Consider the following 20437-nt stretch of genomic DNA (forward strand, 5'->3'; position numbering starts at 1 on the left):
CACAGGTTTCCTACCTCTGCTCTTGAGTATTGGTGGGCATTCTATGATCACCAAGATGTTACTGGACTACAATTCCCATTATACCTGACCTTTGGCCATATTGGCTGGGACTGACGGGAGCTGTAGTTCAGAAGTACCTGGAGGGCCAAGGGTTCCCCAGCAATGCTTTAGAGTAACAGTCCCTCTGACCGCCATTGGCTGTGTCACAGTGGAATCTGGTTAGAGTGGTCAGTTACCAAAGATGACAGGCTCATGAACTGTTAATAGTTCTGGAGCTAGGCATTTCAGAAGATCTAACTTACTCTAACTTCAGCAGATCTAAGGTGCTGGAGCTCCACCCTCTTCTCCTTCTGACTACCGTAGGTGTGGGCAAGCTAAGGCCAAGCTCCTGAAAGCTAAAAAGCTTTGGGAAATTTGGAATCCCAACACTCACAAGTTGCACAGTTAAATCCAATCACTCTCTGGACAACAAGAGCTTTTGAATGACCCCTTGATGGCGTGAATGGATTGAGTTGTTACAGAACTTGCCATTTGCAGCCTTCGACTTTTCATGGCCTTCTTCCTTCTTCCCCAAGCTTGTGTTCCGCAACAGAGGCTTTCGTAGGGATGGGGCACTGGTCCTTGGCTCAGGCAATGGGAACAGCCCTTCATCACTTTCAGAGATAGATGCGTCCCCATCAAAATCAGGCTCTAGATCTGAGCTAAGAAGCAAAAAAGAGAAAGACCTGTCACAATAATAGCATATGGCCAGCAAGTGGAACAAAACTGCCCGTCAAATATTTCACAGCTGCCCTTCTGTCTTCATAAGCATGGGTCACTGGAAAGTGCTGAGCAGTTGCAACTTAAATATTCACAGTAGCTTAGCACTGATTGCAAAGGCACTAGCTTCTTCAATTACTTTTAGCATTTTCCAGGAATTTGAGGCAGTCTGAATTTAATACAGAAATCTGTTTCACACCATAGATATTTTTACTAAGCTTGATGGGAACCCATGAGTTTCTTCATCGGAACTGGTGGGCTTTTCTTATGCCACAGGATACATTCTCTTAGAGATGCATGGATCTGTCAGCCTCTGTTTCTCTCAGCTTCTCTTTCCCCCAATATTTTTTTTTTGGGGGGGGGTGTTAAAAGAACTCCAGAAAATTGATCAGCGTTTTAGTTTAATTTACATGCTTTTGTGTGCAATTTTGCCTAATACACACATTTTTGCAAGTCAATTTCCCTTAATGTGTTTTCTACGTTATTTCCTATGCTATTTTAATTAGTATATCCATCCCCCCCTTACTCAAATACATGCATTTTTGTACACATTACTTCACTGGAGAAATATGAATTTTGAAGGATGGCTGTGTTTTAATTCACTGTTGTTTCAGAAAGTACAAATCAGGTGTCATGGTGGGAGACACCAGCTGGGGAACCCTTAAGGGAAGATGGTTCAGAGCCTGAGAATTGGTGGTGGGAAGATGATGAGTGGTCAGAGGAAGAAGAGGGAGCAGACTGAGAGGAGGAGGTGTTGGAAATGGAAGAGGCAACAAAGCTTAGTGAGCAGGAAGAGGCTGTGGCAGACAGCAGTCCAGACTCAGAGGCAGAAGCAGAGGCTGGAGAGCAGGGTTGGGGGCAGCAGGACAGATATGAGACAGGCTGCTAAAGATGCCAGGGGGTGTCCCCATTCTGCTTTGACCTGCTTTCATCCCCCTGGTCTCCCAGAAACTAAAGAGGCATGAAGAGTGCAGAGCATAGACAGGCAAGACAATGGAGCCTCAGATTGCTTGGGAAGGAACCGAAGGAGGTGACTTAGGGAGCTATGGGAAGGTGGGAACCATCAGTCTCACAACTGCCTCTTTGGGGCAAGACTTACTGGGAAGAGTTGCTGTGCTCATTAGGCCTGAGCTGTTTCTTTGAGTAAAGCGTTAACTTCACTGACACCTTGTGAGTTACTGCTGACCTGTTCCTGACACCCGCCCTGACATCAGGTAGGTTCACTTTTAAATGCAAACTGAATTGAATCTCTCTCCTTTCCTTACATCGTCTAAGCTTCCCAGTTGCTCTCCACTTCAACAAGCTGGACAGTTTTCATGTCATGGCACCTTCAGAGCATTCTGAGATTCCCCTCCTCCCTACAAAATGTTCCCTTGTTGTATCAATTTGCAGTGCCTCAGGAAGCTTTTGCAAAGTTTTTATGTCAATGTTTCTATGCTTCAAGTTTTACAGTTCTCATGTCTTGACACTTTCAGAGCACTCCAAGATCCCCTTGCCTACAGAATGGTCAATTTGCAAAGCAATGCAATGCAATGCCTCACCAGTTCCAATAACTGCTCCTCCCATTTGCCTCTATATTTTCATAACACCCCCCAAAAAAGAATTATGAACAAACAAACATGCATTTATTTCATTTTAGAAATGAATATAGAATGCAATAATTTGGAATAGAAGCAAAGGCATACTCTTAATCGCTGTACCACCAGCATTCTCTATTTGCTTATGTATAAGGTGTATAGAACTTTTGCATGTTTGATGTTTTATTGTGCTTTTAATTCTGTTGGGAGCCACCCAGAGTGGCTGGAGAAACCCAGCCATATGGGCGGGGTATAAATAAAGTATTATTATTATTATTTATGAAAACTGTGTACACAAGTTTTGCTTGTTTTCAGAGGCTAAAAAAATATTATTTCCCCCCATTTTTTTGCTCCTAGTCATATTTTCTGCATTTTAACCAATGACCAGTCCCTTTTTTCATAAAACTTTGCTATCTTTGGGTTTTGGATGGTTCTTCAAACCAGGAGAGCTGCAATAAATGGACCTAGTGTGCTCCCCTCCAGATGTTGTTGGGCTCTGTGTCCCATCAGTCCCAGCCAGCAAGGCCAATGACGATGGATGATGTGAGTTTTGGTCCACTTTGGCTACCTTTGAGCGAAAGTAATTAAAGTGAAAAACAGGGCAGGACTTCTTCATATTTAGGCGATGAAAATCGTGGCCTAGAATGTGCTGCTTCCCTGAAAACTCTAATAGTCCTCAAATACTGTAATTTTTATAAGAGGCAGAACCAGTCTTGATTCAATTAAATCCCTCTCCCCAAAGCACTGACTCAGAACTTTGTGTAGGATGTAAATATTTCCTGCAAGTTAATCATATGCCCACAAGAGGTTCAAGGCAGCTGTAAAAAATAATGTTCCTGGTGCATCATCCTTCCTTCCCCCATTCCACCTCCTGTGTTTATTTTAACAAACAGACTTTACAATGCCTGGGTTCTCCTAAACCATGTTTTCTCCTTCCTGCTGGGAAATAGGCTGGTTTCAGTTCCCAAATCCAAGCATCCCAAAATACCTGCTTCCATCACTGGTCACCATAACCCGGACAGCCAGAAGGTTGTTTTCCGTCATCTCTTCCTCTGGGATAACTCTTACCAAGGCCCACTCAGAGGACACAGAGGAGCACCTGCCTCTGAAGTCAAGCTCAGGGACGTTCTTGAACTTCTTTGGAGATGCTGGTCCGTCTTTTGGATAGTTAAAGCAATCTACAGGAAAGATAAAAGAAATGAAAATATGCCACATTGTATTAATGTATTTAGCGACACTGAGTCATTTCTTCAGATATGGTATTGCTACAGTAAAGACTGGACAATGTTTCAAATGCTGCCATTTTGGAATAAATCAACTCTGGGAAGCCGGGCAGTTTTGTAGAATACCAACCGTTCTCAGTTCAAAGAGAGTCCTAGGGACAGTCAGTGCATGGAAAATCTCATTGAGTGATGGAATTGGCCCACAATAGATGTGAACGGTGCTATTTATGTGACTGCAATAGCCTAGAATATGTTGCTTGTGCAGAAAGTTGGTATATGGTCCACTGAAATAACTGGTAGTTTGTTGGGCTTCTTTACAGAAAAAAATGGAGAGGCAAAGGTTGCTAAATCAGATGAATTTAGCCCCACTAGAATTAACTTTCTTTCTTTCTTTCTTTCTTTCTTTCTTTCTTTCTTTCTTTCTTTCTTTCTCTTTCTTTCTTTCTTTCTTTCTTTCTTTCTTTCTCTTAGTCACTTCTGACTCTCTCTCCTCTCTCTCTTGCAAAAGCAACTCAGACTGACTTACAACAACAAAGCCATGCAACAAAATGACTTTGGTTCAGATGGGTATTCAGAAGCATGCTGTCTTTGAGAATGGAGGTAGAACATAGCCATCAGGACAGGGGTGCGAACTTGAATAAAATATTGGGGGGGGGCAGGTAAGCCCCGCCCTGCATAATCAGCTACATGACACAGTGAATGCACACCATTTGAATGGCAATGCCCATCAACTTTGGAGGGACCCGGCCCCCTCTAATATTTTATGGGGGGGGATGAAGCCCCCTCAGCCCCTAGGAGTTGGCTCCTATGCACCAGGGTTAGCAGCCACTGCTAGCCTTCACCTCCATGAATTTGTGCTTTTAGAGCCATCTAAAGTGGTGGCCTCACTGCCTTTTGTGAGAGCAAACTCTGTAGTTCAACAATGCACCTTTGTGAAGTACTTCCTAATTTTTGGCCCAAACCCTCCAACATTCAGTTTGAGTTTGTAGGGCAGCAGTTGAAGAAGGAGCAAAAAGGGTTTTCTTGTGTGTGTGTGTTTCTTGTGGCTGATTAGCTGTTTTCCCTGTGTAAAGGTCAGAGGGGGCAGGGTTTCTGTTGAGGCAGGGGATTAGCTGTGGGAGGAGCTTCTCAGAGTTTGTAGGGCAGCAGTTGAAGAAGGAGCAAAAAGGGTTTTCTTGTGTGTGTGTGTTTCTTGTGGCTGATTAGCTGTTTTCCCTGTGTAAAGGTCAGAGGGGGCAGGGTTTCTGTTGAGGCAGGGGATTAGCTGTGGGAGGAGCTTCTCAGAGTTTGTAGGGCAGCAGTTGAAGAAGGAGCAAAAAGGGTTTTCTTGTGTGTGTGTGTTTCTTGTGGCTGATTAGCTGTTTTCCCTGTGTAAAGGTCAGAGGGGGCAGGGTTTCTGTTGAGGCAGGGGATTAGCTGTGGGAGGAGCTTCTCAGAGTTTGTAGGGCAGCAGTTGAAGAAGGAGCAAAAAGGGTTTTCTTGTGTGTGTGTGTTTCTTGTGGCTGATTAGCTCTTTTCCCTGTGTAAAGGTCAGAGGGGGCAAGGTTTCTGTTGAGGCAGGGGATTAGCTGTGGGAGGAGCTTCTCAGAGTTTGTAGGGCAGCAGTTGAAGAAGGAGCAAAAAGGGTTTTCTTGTGTGTGTGTGTTTCTTGTGGCTGATTAGCTGTTTTCCCTGTGTAAAGGTCAGAGGGGGCAGGGTTTCTGTTGAGGCAGGGGATTAGCTGTGGGAGGAGCTTCTCAGAGTTTGTAGGGCAGCAGTTGAAGAAGGAGCAAAAAGGGTTTTCTTGTGTGTGTGTGTTTCTTGTGGCTGATTAGCTGTTTTCCCTGTGTAAAGGTCAGAGGGGGCAGGGTTTCTGTTGAGGCAGGGGATTAGCTGTGGGAGGAGCTTCTCAGAGTTTGTAGGGCAGCAGTTGAAGAAGGAGCAAAAAGGGTTTTCTTGTGTGTGTGTGTTTCTTGTGGCTGATTAGCTCTTTTCCCTGTGTAAAGGTCAGAGGGGGCAAGGTTTCTGTTGAGGCAGGGGATTAGCTGTGGGAGGAGCTTCTCAGAGTTTGTAGGGCAGCAGTTGAAGAAGGAGCAAAAAGGGTTTTCTTGTGTGTGTGTGTTTCTTGTGGCTGATTAGCTGTTTTCCCTGTGTAAAGGTCAGAGGGGGCAGGGTTTCTGTTGAGGCAGGGGATTAGCTGTGGGAGGAGCTTCTCAGAGTTTGTAGGGCAGCAGTTGAAGAAGGAGCAAAAAGGGTTTTCTTGTGTGTGTGTGTTTCTTGTGGCTGATTAGCTCTTTTCCCTGTGTAAAGGTCAGAGGGGGCAAGGTTTCTGTTGAGGCAGGGGATTAGCTGTGGGAGGAGCTTCTCAGAGTTTGTAGGGCAGCAGTTGAAGAAGGAGCAAAAAGGGTTTTCTTGTGTGTGTGTGTTTCTTGTGGCTGATTAGCTGTTTTCCCTGTGTAAAGGTCAGAGGGGGCAGGGTTTCTGTTGAGGCAGGGGATTAGCTGTGGGAGGAGCTTCTCAGAGTTTGTAGGGCAGCGGCGCGCGCCTAGCGGCGCGCGCAGTTATATCCATCTTTTAGATTTAGGGGAGCTAGTCTCAAACGTTTGTTGGGGGAGACCTAGGTTTTTTTTTGTGGGCGAAGTTATTTGTCCTGTCTTCAAGCTTTTTATGATGGAGGACCTCTGTAGCCACCCCCAACAACACGATCTCAAGATGGAAGGGGAGGGAACAGCTGCAGTCGCCTGTGATTCCTGCGCAATGTTTGCCATCTTGCCAAAGGTTGCAGGCAGCTTCACCTGCAGCAATTGCATGTTGATTGCCCTTTTAAAAGACAAAGTCCAGCAACTGGAGGAACGTGTAGCTACGCTCCAAAGAATTAGAGAGCTGGAGCTCTTCTTGGAAGCAACAGAGCACACCGTCCCCACCAAGGAGGAGACAGGGGACTCCCCTGAGAAGGAGGCTAGTTCATCAACACAGGAGCCAGATATATGGAGAAACGTGACTCAAAGAAGTAGGAGGCCCAGGGTTCACTCTGATTGTTTAGAAATACACAATCGCTTTGAGGTCCTCTCCCCTAGCATGGAAGACGAAGAGCAGACTCCATTTGAGGATCTCTCCCTCATTACAGTCGATCAGGTATATGAAGACGAGCAGCAAAGTCAGTCCTCAGGGAATGTGCAGGCGACCTTGGAACGGACAGCTCACGGAAGAACCCCGACCAAACCCAAGAGGAGGCGTGTAGTGGTGATAGGGGATTCCCTACTGAGGGGAACAGAAGCAGTGATCTGTGGGCCTGACAAGATGTCTCGGGAAGTGTGCTGTCTCCCCGGGGCTAAGATCCAAGATGTAACTGAACGACTGCAAGGAATCATAAAACCCACTGACAAATACCCCTTCCTCTTGGTTCATGTGGGAACCAATGACACTGCAAGCAATAGCCTCCAGAAGATCAAAAGAGACTACGAGGCTCTCGGCAGGAAATTGAAGCAACTAAATGCACAAATTGTCATCTCGTCTGTCCTCCCAGTTGAACGACATGGCCCAGGGAGAGAGGGGAAAATAGTGGAAGTGAACAGCTGGCTTCGCAAATGGTGTAAACAGGAACGGTTTGGATTCTTAGATCACGGACTGCAGTTTCTTGAAGATGGACTTCTGGCAAGTGATGGGCTGCACCTCACAACGGTTGGGAGGAATGTTTTTGCCAAAAATCTCAGAAACCTCATCAGGAGGGCTTTAAACTGACTAATGTGGGGGAGGGAGACAGTGCTCCTGAAGGTAGGAGTCTATCAATTAATGAAGATGATCATCCAAATGTCATAGACCAAATGGAGCAAACAGCACGCGGACCTAGTGGTGGGAGGAAAAAATCCTTAAATAAGAGACACGGGGGAATGATTAATGGACTTCAATGTCTGTACACTAATGCGCAAAGCATGGGAAATAAACAAGATGAGCTTGAGCTCTTGGTACAGCAAACTAAATATGACATAATAGGCATCACTGAAACCTGGTGGGATAAGTCCCACGATTGGAATGTAATAATGGGGGGATACAATCTATTTCAGAGAAACAGACCAGACAAGAAAGGAGGAGGAGTGGCGTTATATGTCAGGGATGTGTATACCTGTGAAGAGATCCAAGATTTAGAACCTCAAAGCCAATGTGAGAGCATTTGGGTCAAAATTAAGAGAGAGAAGAATAACAGAGACCTCATTGTGGGAGTTTACTATAGACCCCCAAGCCAAACGGAGGACATAGATGATGCCTTCCTGGAACAGATGGCCAAGCATGCAAAAGGAAGGGAGATAGTAGTAATGGGGGACTTCAATTACCCGGATATTTGTTGGACGTCAAACTCAGCCAAGAGCATAAGGTCAAACAGATTCCTCACTGGCCTTGCAGACAACTTCATTGTCCAGAAAGTGGGAGAAGCAACAAGAGGAACAGCCATTTTAGATCTGGTCCTAACCAATGTTGATGACCTGGTTAGTGGGGTAGAAGTGGAAGGATCATTAGGCGCGAGTGATCATGCTCTTCTGAAGTTTACTATACAGCGGAAAGGAGCAGCTAAGCATACTAGGACTCAATTTCTTGACTTTAAGAAAGCCGACTTCATAAAACTTAGGGAAGTGCTGGGTGAGATCCCATGGACAGCAATACTAAAAGGAAAGGGAGTTCATGATGGCTGGGAGTTTGTTAAGAGGGAGATAGTAAAAGCACAACGTCAGGCAATACCAATGAGACGGAAACATGGAAGGTGCCTAAAGAAGCCAGGGTGGCTATCTAAAGAACTTTTAACTGAATTAAGATTAAAAAAGGATGTGTACAAAAAATGGAAAAGGGGGGAAACCACCAAAGAGGAATTCAAACAAATAGCCAGCACGTGTAGACACAAAGTCAGAAAAGCTAAAGCACAGAATGAACTCAGGCTTGCTAGAGAGGTTAAAAGCAACAAAAAAGGCTTTTATGGGTATGTTCGTAGCAAAAGGAAGAACAAAGAAACAGTGGGGTCACTCAGAGGAGAAGATGGTGAAATGCAAACAGGGGACACAGAAAGGGCTGAACTCCTCAATGCCTTCTTTGCCTCAGTCTTCTCCGATAAAGAAAACAATGCCCGACCTGAAGAATTTGGAGCAAATGATTCAGCAAAGGAAACACAGCCCAGAATAACTAAGGAGACAGTACAAGAATATTTGGCTAGTTTAGATGTATTCAAGTCTCCAGGGCCAGATGAACTGCATCCAAGAGTATTAAAAGAACTGGCAGATGTGATCTCAGAACCACTGGCAGTCATCTTCGAGAAATCCTGGAGAACAGGCGAAGTCCCGGCAGACTGGAGGAGGGCAAATGTTGTCCCTATTTTCAAAAAGGGGAAAAGAGAGGACCCAAATAATTACCGCCCAGTCAGTCTGACATCAATAGCAGGGAAGATTCTGGAGCAGATCATTAAGCAAACAGTCTGTGAGCACCTAGAAAGGAATGCTGTGATCACCAATAGTCAGCATGGATTTCTGAAAAATAAGTCATGTCAGACTAACCTGATCTCATTTTTTGACAGAATTACAAGCCTGGTAGATGAAGGGAACGCAGTGGATGTAGCCTACCTTGATTTCAGTAAGGCATTTGACAAGGTGCCCCATGATATTCTTGTAAAGAAGCTGGTAAAATGCGGTCTTGACTCTGCTACCACTCAGTGGATTTGTAACTGGCTGACTGACCGAACCCAAAGGGTGCTCATCAATGGTTCCTCTTCATCCTGGAGAAGAGTGACTAGTGGGGTGCCACAGGGTTCTGTCTTGGGCCCGGTCTTATTTAACATCTTTATCAACGACTTGGATGATGGACTCAAGGGCATCCTGATCAAATTTGCAGATGACACCAAACTGGGAGGGGTGGCTAACACCCCAGAGGACAGGATCACACTTCAAAACGACCTTGACAGATTAGAGAACTGGGCAAAAACAAACAAAATGAATTTTAACAGGGAGAAATGTAAAGTATTGCACTTGGGCAAAAAAAATGAGAGGCACAAATACAAGATGGGTGACACCTGGCTTGAGAGCAGTACATGTGAAAAGGATCTAGGAGTCTTGGTTGACCACAAACTTGACATGAGCCAACAGTGTGACGCGGCAGCTAAAAAAGCCAATGCAATTCTGGGCTGCATCAATAGGAGTATAGCATCTAGATCAAGGGAAGTAATAGTGCCACTGTATTCTGCTCTGGTCAGACCTCACCTGGAGTACTGTGTCCAGTTCTGGGCACCACAATTCAAGAAGGACACTGACAAACTGGAACGTGTCCAGAGGAGGGCAACCAAAATGGTCAAAGGCCTGGAAACGATGCCTTATGAGGAACGGCTAAGGGAGCTGGGCATGTTTAGCCTGGAGAAGAGGAGGTTAAGGGGTGATATGATAGCCATGTTCAAATATATAAAAGGATGTCACATAGAGGAGGGAGAAAGGTTGTTTTCTGCTGCTCCAGAGAAGCGAACACGGAGCAATGGATCCAAACTACAAGAAAGAAGATTCCACCTAAACATTAGGAAGAACTTCCTGACAGTAAGAGCTGTTCGACAGTGGAATTTGCTGCCAAGGAGTGTGGTGGAGTCTCCTACTTTGGAGGTCTTTAAGCAGAGGCTTGACAACCATATGTCAGGAGTGCTCTGATGGTGTTTCCTGCTTGGCAGGGGGTTGGACTCGATGGCCCTTGTGGTCTCTTCCAACTCTATGATTCTATGATTCTATGATTCAGCACCATCACATGTCCATGACTTTAGTATTCTGGAGAAAAACTTCTCTATGCCCACTTTCTCCATGCCATGTATAATTTTATATACTCCTGTCATGTCTCTTCTTACTCATATGGGGGCCTGCAGACTATTTTGGGGTGGGGATTCTGTTCGCCATTGCCTACTGGCAAATTCAGATTTCACAGCTCCAATTCATCTAGCACTCTCGTGTGACAAAACCCAATCCCTGCCCCCACACCAGACTTCTGGAGACAAGGCAAGAGATGGGGAATGAACTAGAAAATGAGGGGAAACAGTTGCTTGACACAACATCCTATAACCTCTCTGTGCACAGAACAAATGCTCAATAAACAGGTTGTCTGGAAGCTTCCCATATATAGACTCTGACGCCTGGGGCCTGAGGCAGTTTTGCCCCCCCCCCCAATATTTTCATTTTGAGGGCGCAAGGTCCCCTCGATGTTCAGAGGACATTGCCCGAAGTTGCATCGTCTGAAGAAGCTGATGCCTCTGTCCCCGTGTTGATGGTTTCTCAAAGACCAACAGAGGAGGTCAGAACTCTTTGGAAATGTCAAGATGCTCAAAAGGTGACTTGGAGAACAAGTCCTCAGGAACAGTGTGAGTTCATATTAGAACACGCACTGTGAACTAATTGCACATTTGCACACGGAAGACAGGCTAAAGCCAAATAGCAGAAAACAGAAGCGTAACAGGCAGGGAGGAGGGTTGTGCACAAGGGATTATGACGCAAGCTCAAATGTTTGCCTGTGGGACTGTTTTGAGCAGCTGTTCCATGCCTATAATTATCACAGCAATCTCCTTGCATTCTCAAACTGCCACCCTACATATCTTTTGGCCCGTACACAAAAGGCAAGCTCTTGAAAAGCTCTGCAACTGACAATGGAAACATATTGCAAAGCTGTCTATCTATAAGCAGAGCCATCATCTGGGACCGAACTGCAACTGTGACACTGACTTGCCCTTCAGATCGTTCATCCTTCCTCTCGCTACCAGTTTCCATTGAAATAAAGGTCATGATCGCAACAGGCTGTGGTATGGCTACTCTGGTCCTTCTGTTCACTGACCTCATGCAGCCAGACTCCTTGTTACAAGTACAGAAAATCTCAGCAGGTCACAGACAAACCCCCTCCCCATCGCTGGTTATTTTGATGCCTTCCTGCTGGCCTCTCCCTCCAAAAGAGAGACATAAAAGGGATCAGTTTATAAAAACAGGTGAAAGAAGAAGAAGAAAAGGGGGGGGGAATCAATTCTCAGTGGCAGATGTGATTTTCAAGAAAAGTATAACCTACTGTTCCAACACAATTAAGGAGCCTCACTCACCAATGTTGAGCATGAACTTGATTCAGGCTGGAAAGAGTTTAGGAGGGTCTTTGAGAGACATTCATTGTCAGAAGGTGGGATAAAAACATAGCCAAGAAACTAAATATACCTGCACACTTCAGTTCCATTGAGTTCAATGTGCTCAGTGTGTCCTACACTTTGCCTAGATTGCATAGATGGAATACTCTTAATAATAATAATAATAATAATAATAATAATAATAATAATAATAATAATAATTTATTATTTATACCCCGCCCATCTGGCTGGGTTTCCCCAGCCACTCTGGGCGGCTTCCAAAAGAATATTAAAATACTATGATACATCAAACATTAAAAGCTTCCCTAAACAGGGCTGCCTTCAGATGACTACCTATGTCCTGGTAGTATAAACTGTTAGGATATTTCCGTTCCACCTTAAAAGGGAGCAGGCTTTGAGAGTCACAGAGTCTGCGTATTTCCTGTTCACAGGATGTTTATGTTTTCTATTGCTTTCGTTTTCTCTCTGTGTCGGAGACACTGATGCAGGCAGTCATGTTTTCTTTGTTCTGATCAACGCAGAATAAAACTTGTAAATAATGCTCTCCTGCGTGCGACTTTTACTGTGCATTATCTGCTGATAGAATTCAGTGAGTCTGCTGCTAGCAGAGCATTTGCAGTAGAGAGATCCAGATTAGGAAATAAATGGCCAAGTACTCCTTAAAGAACCCAAGTATCTCTTTAATTGATTAAACTCTATAGAGTAGAACTTCAAGGATGGTAAATTCAGTTATTCAGACTTCATGCATTCATTTTATGGGCATATCATAACACTCATATAAATCTGCGCTGCAGTGGAACACTGTACAGGTCTGGTTGAAAATAATATTGTAGTGCTGCAAAAGATAAAGGTAAAGGGACCCCTGACCATTAGGTCCAGTCGTGACCGACTCTGGGGTTGCGGCGCTCATCTCGCTTTACTGGCCAAGGGAGCCAGCGTACAACTTCCGGGTCATGTGGCCAGCATGACTAAGCCGCTTCTGGCGAACCAGAGCAGCGCACGGAAATGCCATTTACCTTCCTGCCGGAGCGGTACCTATTTATCTGCTTGCACTTTGACGTGCTTTCAAACTGCTAGGTTGGCAGGAGCAGGGACCGAGCAACGGGAGCTCACCCCGTCACTGGGATTCAAACCCCTGACCTTCTGATCGGCAAGTCCTAGGCTCTGTGGTTTAACCCACAGTGCCACCTGTGTCCCTGCAAAAGATACAGACAGCCAAAATAATCAGAGGCCTGGAGCACATTCCCAACAAGAAAAGTCCATGTTTCTTTCTGAGATTTTGTGTCAGTAAATAAGGAAATTAAAGTTATATGAGCGTAGAGAACAGGCGTCAGAGTGAGAACCAAGTATTTCAGAAGTAGGAATTTCAAACTGTGCTGCAATTCTACAAAATTAGGCAACCTTGCACACCCCTGCACATGTGTGCACATACTGATTTTGCCAAATTTTTGTAGTTTTTGAGAGCACAAGACACAAAGAAGCAGAAGCCTGTCTGTCCATAAAATTACTAGCTACAGTATTGCTGTTTCTGCCCACTAAAAGCGACACTAGAAATTTGAAATGAGATCTTTATTGCCTCCTGCCATAAAGCCTTTCAGGACCATGGTAAACATGGTGAATAAATGAGAGATGACATCTCTCTGCAGGGAGGGAATCCACAAAGCTGTAAATATCTTGGTCCCAGCAGGACAGACAGAAGCTGGGGTGCTAAGGAGATATTGTTAATTACTTTACAAAGACAGGGTGATTACCAAGAGAGCTGTGCAAATTGCACATAACATTCCTTGGGCGAAGGTTGCATTAAATCACAGACTGACTGTGAATTTTTGCATTACACTCATATGCAGAACAGATATGGAAGAATGCAGAATATACTAATTGTATGCATGGCCAGTGGTAAAATGCATAGAAGATGACTTCTTCTTTGGCAATCACTTGTAGCCGAGTAAGATTGTCTTCCATAAACACAGTTTTAACAATGAGTCCATAAGTGACTGTGGAGGCCAATTCTGGACCCACACGTCCTGCCACAGTGGGGACATTGGTTCCCAGGTGGGAATTGATCACAGTGTGGATTTGCCAAGCGTGCCTTCCTCTTAGCATGTTTCTCCCTTGCATTCTGAGTTCAAGTGTCTTCAAAGTCTATGACACCTTTGGTGTCTAAAACTAACTTTCAAGTTACAGCAAAAATATCTTACTCTGGGATTGGTCTGAATGCACTCACTGGGCAGTGATTCTTCATTCTCACTTTCTATCAAGGCAGGTTGCCTGAAGCATACCTGGGACCTGTAAATAGTCTTGGCAAAGCATTCCTGCTCAGTACCCTACTTTTGTTAAGAACATGAGTTGGCTTCTACAGTGACCAGAGGGTATCTCTTTCTGCTCCCAACTCCTCTCCTTTCCTCATATGTAAATGTGTGTATAGAGTCCAGCATTCAAACAGAGGCACACTGAAGTTCAGAGAACAAAGTTGATTTCCTTGAAGACTGGGGGGGGGGGTGTCCAGAGATTTCTCAATGGTAAAGTTGTGGACATCTATGCTCAATTTCTTTACTGGCAAATAAATACAAATACTACAAAATGGTAAAAAGCCTCCAGTAACTTTCATCTACCCGCAATGCGAAAGAGATTCAGTGCAATCATTTGTGGGTTGAATTGGTTTGTTTGTTGCTTGTATAGGATATTTGTTTTTTAATGTTTGATGTTTTGTTGTGTTTTTATTTCTGTTGTAAGCCACCCAGAGTGGCTGGGAAAACCCAGCCTGGTGGGCGGGATATATTAAAAAAGTAAAGGGACCCCTGACCATTAGGTCCAGTTGTGACCGACTCTGGGGTTGCGGCGCTCATCTCGCTTTATTGGCCAAGGGAGCCGGCGTACAGCTCATGTGGCCAGCATGACTAAGCCACTTCTGGCGAACCAGAGCAGCACACAGAAACGCCGTATACCTTCCTGCTGGAGCGGTACCTATTTATCTACTTGCACTTTGACATGCTTTTAAACTGCTAGGTTGGCAGGAGCAGCCATATTTATTTTATTATTCCAAAATAAATATGTTGGTCTTCAGGGCAGCCCAAGATTTTTTTAATGATTCTCGTTCAAAAGGAGACCAAAGCCCATCTAGTTTGCACTGCGAATTGTCTACGCTGACTGGCAGTGATGCTCCAGGACTTCAGACAGAGGATATTTCCAGTTCCACCTGGAGATGCCAAGGGCTGAACCTAGGACCTTTTGCATGCAAGACAGATGCTCCCTCTCTTTCTCTCTCACACAGGCAGGTTCATGCTTCAATTCTACACTCGCAGGGGGAAAACAGTTCTGTGTAAGGATGCAGCTGGGAATGGAGTGTTGGGAAGGGAAGAGGAAATAAATCAAGCAGCTGAATGGAGGAAGCCCAACTGAAGGCAGGAAAATCTAGATGGGAAAGGAAGCAATATGGTGCAAGAGTGATGCACAGAGATCTGTGCTGCACATGGATTGTCTTTCCTGCCAGACTTCCAGTTTTCTTCTTTCTAGGTTTGTGGAGAAGAAACGTTTCCTTTGTGCTCCTTGTATGCATTATACTGACTGCTAATGTCACTTCTCCATTAACACTGGAAAGCAGGAAAGGAAGGAATCCTCATACATGTAACCTAAAGTGAATGAGCCCCATTCCATTGGAGGCAAAACTGTATATCAGGAGACTTGCAACAGAGACTTGTATAAGTCAGAAAGGATGTTTCTGTATAAGCAGGCTTCCTCAACCTGGCGCCCTCCAGCTTTTCTAGACTACAACTCCCCTCAACCAAAGTCAGTATAGATTCCTATGTTACAGGTGTGCTGGCTGGGGCTGATGTGAGTTGTAGTTCAAAACAGCTGGAAGGTGCCAGGATGTGGAAGAATGGCAGTATTCATAGGATTTTTATTCTTCTTTGCGCATGTGATTCAGTTTGAAACTGAAAAGTACATTCTGTCTGCTTTGAACATCAACCCAACTGGTTTCTAAGGCACTTGTTCATCCCCTGGGTTGAGGTCTCCACTGTTTTCCTGTTGCTAACACACAAGCTTTGCTTACTTTACACTGAAAAGGCTGAAAAAAGCCAAGCACACCCAACAACAATGAATCACAGCGCAAAATGTTCCCTTGTACAGAACAAGCTGGAGCAGGATAGGGGACTGAAAGAGGCACCATATTTTGTTCCCATCAGAAGGAGAGTTGCAAAGCAATGTTTTGCTGCACTGGAAAAAATGCAGTTTGTGACTCTTCTGTGGCAGCATGAAATATGGAAGCAGATCACTTTGAGCACTTTGCAGAACCACCAGAACACTGAGTGAAGAGGCTGCAACAGGGCTGGGATAAAATGCTGCTATTCCCCCCCCCCCGGTCATTTGCTATCTCACTATGAAGGCAAGGATGGAGGAGGATACAGTGGTACCTCAGGTTACAGACACTTCAGGTTACAGACTCTGCTAACCCGGAAGTAGTAACTCGGGTTAAGAACTTTACCTCAGGATGAGAACAGAAATTGCACGGCAGCAGTGGGAGGCCCCATTAGCTAAAGTGGTACCTCAGGTTAAGAACAGTTTCAGGTTAAAAACAGAACTCCAGAACGAGGTACCACTGTATTTTGACACTATTTCAGGGGTGGGGGAGATGCCTCTTGTTACTGACAACCTTGCTGCTCTTGGAAAAAAAGTTGTTGCTGTTGTTGTTATAGGACAACTCATAAGGAACATAAGAATATCCTGAACACAAGAGCACTCTGTTCACCTGCGATTCACAGCAACTGGTATTCAGAAGCATATTGCCTCTTTTCAGTGATGGATGACTGGGCACCCTTTTCTTTTCTGCACCTAAAACACTCCTGGAATGATGCTACACCATAACAGAGCATTATTATTATGAAGGGGCTTCAGGGGTGGGGGGAAGTGTCTACTCAACCGGGAGGTTTTGTTTGGTGATTCCTTTCCACCATTGTCACACCGTCAGGCCACAATATAGGAGTTTTTGTTCAAAGAGAAGAAGGTATGTTTTGCTACCCAGGTGTTCTAACCAAAGCAAAGTTCTGTTAGCTGTGTCAAGAGATCACGACACAACCTCCTCCTTTTAGGAAAAATACAGAGCCTCAATATTCTATGCAGACCCAATCAAAGATGGACAATACAGCTGACAGTGGAAACACAGAAGCAGGAAAAGAACGGAGTGAACTAATAATTAACCTGACTTTTTTCACGTTTTCCTTCATGAGTAAGTTTCATTGGAGGCAGATAGGCCTATAGAAATACCAGCACAACTATGGAACTTTGTTTCCTGAGGAGTTATTTCAAATTCAGTTGGGTATGTGGGGGTAAGGATTGCAACCTAAGTCCCAAGAACATCTGAAGAGGTTCCAGATATATGTCCCTTTCATGTTGAGAAAACAACCTACTTTTTCAAATCTTTAGTCCAACCTTATTCCACTAAGAATTTCACCCTCAAGGCATTGCTCTGGAAGAGCCAGGAGATTCAAGCTAAACACTTGCGGAATACACCAAGCAAGGGGAACTGCAGTTCTCATGGAACAGATGCTGGGTTCCTGTAAACATTGCAACTTAGCCAACTTAAACAAAGGGTTGGATCCTGCAAAGATCTGAAATCCTTATCTACATGCAATACAGCAACAACAATAAATCAAATTAGCTATTAATCTGGATGACAGCCAGTTGCCCTTAGGTCCAGCTGTTGAAAGGAAAAGGAATATTTAAAATAAAAAATACATATATTGAGGTAAAAACAAAATCAAAATAAACTCAGGAATGTTGTTCTCTTCTACACAAGTAGTCCCAGAAATATATTAATTCAATTCCTAGAAACTAGGGATGGGGGGAATCAATTCAGTTCTATTCACATTTTAATCTAAACCTAGATAATTGGTACTTCATGAACTAATATGTCAACTGAAAACACAGATATCCTTCAAAATTCACACTTGTCTAAATTTTGCGATGGAGTTCTCCAAACAACTAAAGGGTAGAATTCAACACCACCCAAAGGAGATCATTTCTGCTTGCCCGATGAAACAATTTCTCCTCTCCACTCTCCTCATGCTGTTCTGGAGTGTGTCTCTGTGTCTCCTAATCCTTTTAAGCCAATTTGGGGAGGGCACAGGGGTATGTGGGGAGAGGAGAAGCAGGGAGTCCCATTGCATGAGTACGGCTTATTGCGCTGGCTTCCGCTAGCACAACTTAGTTGAATCTGGCCCAGTTGAATCTAGAAAAATGCATTGCATAAGAGGAATTTGCTTGCAAAAATATGTATAGGTAGGAGAAAAGTGCACTAAACTACTGAACAATTTTCATGGAGTCTTGGGGAGGGGAAGAGAAATGCAAAACTGGTGTTGAAAGTGGCAAATAGAAATTGAGATTAGAAATAACAGAAACTGAGAGAAACCAACATTGACATTTGCCCATCCCTACTGGAGACTTCAACACAGCATCTCACAGCCAGTCCCTTCCTATCACGTGGCTGTACATCAAATCCCACCAAAAGGCCAGCGCAGATTACACTACCCAGAGTGCTTGAGAGACTGCCTTGAGAGACTTTTGCCACTATTTGTGGAATTTTCTGCTTTGCACTAAAATCGCAAAACTTGGCCAGATGGTTGCTTAAGATCAATGTAAGGGGGAAAGCCTTCCTAAGGGCCTAACTACACTACATGTTAACAATGTGATTAAATCACATGCACTGTGATTGGTAAATTAAATGTCAGGCACAATTTCTATCAAGATCATAGCAGATGGGGAGGGGAGGTTTAACACTTCCCTCCCCAACCACAATGTGTGCGCAATTTGTCTATTCCACACACCCCACTCCATGCAGAAATTAGCACTAGGGGGAGAAACTCCCTTTCCTGTCAGTGAAAAGACTTGGTGCAACTTTTCAGGGAAATGGAGAGAGGGGCTGAAAGCAAATTTTATTGTTTTGGCTAGAATAAAATCTTCATTCAAATGGCCAGCTGCTTACAGATAAGAGGACTTAAAACTGCAGATTTATCTACCAGTATAAATTGACAGTAAGAGGCGAAAAGAAAAGAAGGCATTCGCTCCACCGTATCCAAAATATCGAGCCACTTTTGTGTCCAATGGGACACCTGTTCACACACACGCACAGTAAAAATTAGGAATTGCCTTTCATTTTCCAGTTCTCTCAGCTAAAGATCTCTAGGATAGGCTGCAGGATGAATAGCGGTTCATATTCATCTCTTGCCAGAAATGCTGCTTACTATACCCTGGAGGCTACAGGCATGCTGCGAAGATAGAAGGCGTTAATCCTTGAGTGGAACTTTGCAAGCCAAACCGGTCGCTTAATCGTGGTCAGGGTGTTTGCCAGTTTGCCAGATGGCATATTCCAAGAATATCTGCTCCTAGAGTGCCAGCCAACTGGAACTAGAAAAGCCAAACATACAAACCCACTTACCACCTCCTTAGCTTGTGTTACTCCACAGTAATTTAGCACTGACAAGAAAAAGACAACCACCCCTAAATGACTCTTTAATATTCCTTTCTTGTAATCTAATGTTTTAACTAGCACTTGAAGATAGGAAAGGCTGGGCATAAAATCAAGGCATCCTATTTTTCTATTGATAGAGGGAGGAAAATATCCCCACGACAGCACATTTCTCACCAGAATCTCTGGATTCTTATTTACAGGTTTGGTTGTAGAATTTCTTCTTCTTCTAAGAGCTGTTCAACAGATGGCCAATCTTTACCTTCCTAATTCATTTGTCACATTCTCTTCCCCCCAGGTTCTGATCTTTCTGGAAACCTTGCATAGGCGCCGACTCCATGGGGCTTGAGGGGGCCCGAGCCCCCTCAAAAATTCGTTTGGGGGGGCTCAGCCCCCCCAATAATCTCGGGCGGCGGTGGGCGCGTCCGCGGCTTTTATAGGGCGCCCGGCGCGCACCAGCTCGATAACGGGCACCGGCGCGGCGGGGGGCGCCGGGCCGGGGGAGGAGGGCGGCCGGCCTGTCTCCTTGGCAACCCCATTGAGCAGCGCCGGCTCCCCCGGGAGGGCCATCCCCCCGCGCCGCCGATCGCCAACACCGCCGACGCTGTGGCTGCCCGAGCCGAAGCCCGAGCCCGAGCCGAAGCCCGAGCCCGAGCCCGAGCCCAAGCCCAAGCCAGCCAGTCAGGAAGGAAGGAGAAATGGGGAGGGAGACGAGGGAGGAAAATTGCGCGCAGGGTGAAGAAAGGAGAAGGGCGAACGAGACGAGCTTCCAACCCAAAAAAGGGCTGGAAGACTGGGAGGATGCAGGATCGGGAAAGAAAGCGACGCCTTCCCCGCCCGCGACGTCGCCCGCTTGTCATTGGCAGCGCAGCGGGCGCCCAGAGGGGCTGGGCACCGGCGCAGGGCCGCTCCGCAGCCGCGGAGGACAGCTGCGCGGCTAGCAAGGTGTGCCGCGTAGAGCGCGGCCCTTGTGTGGCCCGGTGGCCAGGCAAGCTCGGGCGGGGACCCCCATGCGAATCTAAGACGGGAGAAGAGGGCAGAGCAAAGGGGGTCCCTTCCCCAACCTCCGGCTCTGAGACTTCCCTGAGCCCCAGAAAAGCGAAAGGATTTTCTCTTCTTCTTTTTTTATAAATATTTTATTAAGGTTTCAAATACAAAGTTAGAAACATACACTGAAGAAAAAAGTAAAAGAACAAGAAAAAGAAAAAAAGAAAAAGAAGAAAAGAAAACCAACCATTCAACACATTTTTTATATAACTAACTGGACTTCCTCGCATCTCCCTTACCCTGCATTCTTTATAATAAAGAT

General features: G+C 45.1%; 1 protein-coding gene and 1 long non-coding RNA gene across 3 annotated transcripts in view; one reads left to right on the forward strand and one right to left on the reverse strand.

Moving 5' to 3' along the window:
- Positions 1-20437, reverse strand: part of MICAL2 (microtubule associated monooxygenase, calponin and LIM domain containing 2) — a 154807-nt gene that overhangs the window by 34628 nt on the left and 99742 nt on the right. For both annotated transcript variants that reach the window (XM_081198117.1, XM_081198116.1), the window contains 2 exons: positions 3325-3514; positions 529-701 (listed from right to left, as the gene is read on the reverse strand). In XM_081198117.1, coding sequence (XP_081054243.1) covers positions 529-701; positions 3325-3514 — 363 coding nt within the window. The remainder of the gene's footprint in view (positions 1-528; positions 702-3324; positions 3515-20437) is intronic.
- On the forward strand, positions 12255-14629 carry LOC308589570. Its single transcript, XR_014009390.1, has 3 exons — positions 12255-12516; positions 12878-12923; positions 13930-14629. It is a non-coding gene; the product is annotated as an uncharacterized lncRNA (long non-coding RNA).

Source organism: Podarcis bocagei, assembly GCF_964188305.1.
Source record: "Podarcis bocagei genome assembly, chromosome: 1".
Lineage (NCBI taxonomy): Eukaryota > Metazoa > Chordata > Lepidosauria > Squamata > Lacertidae > Podarcis > Podarcis bocagei.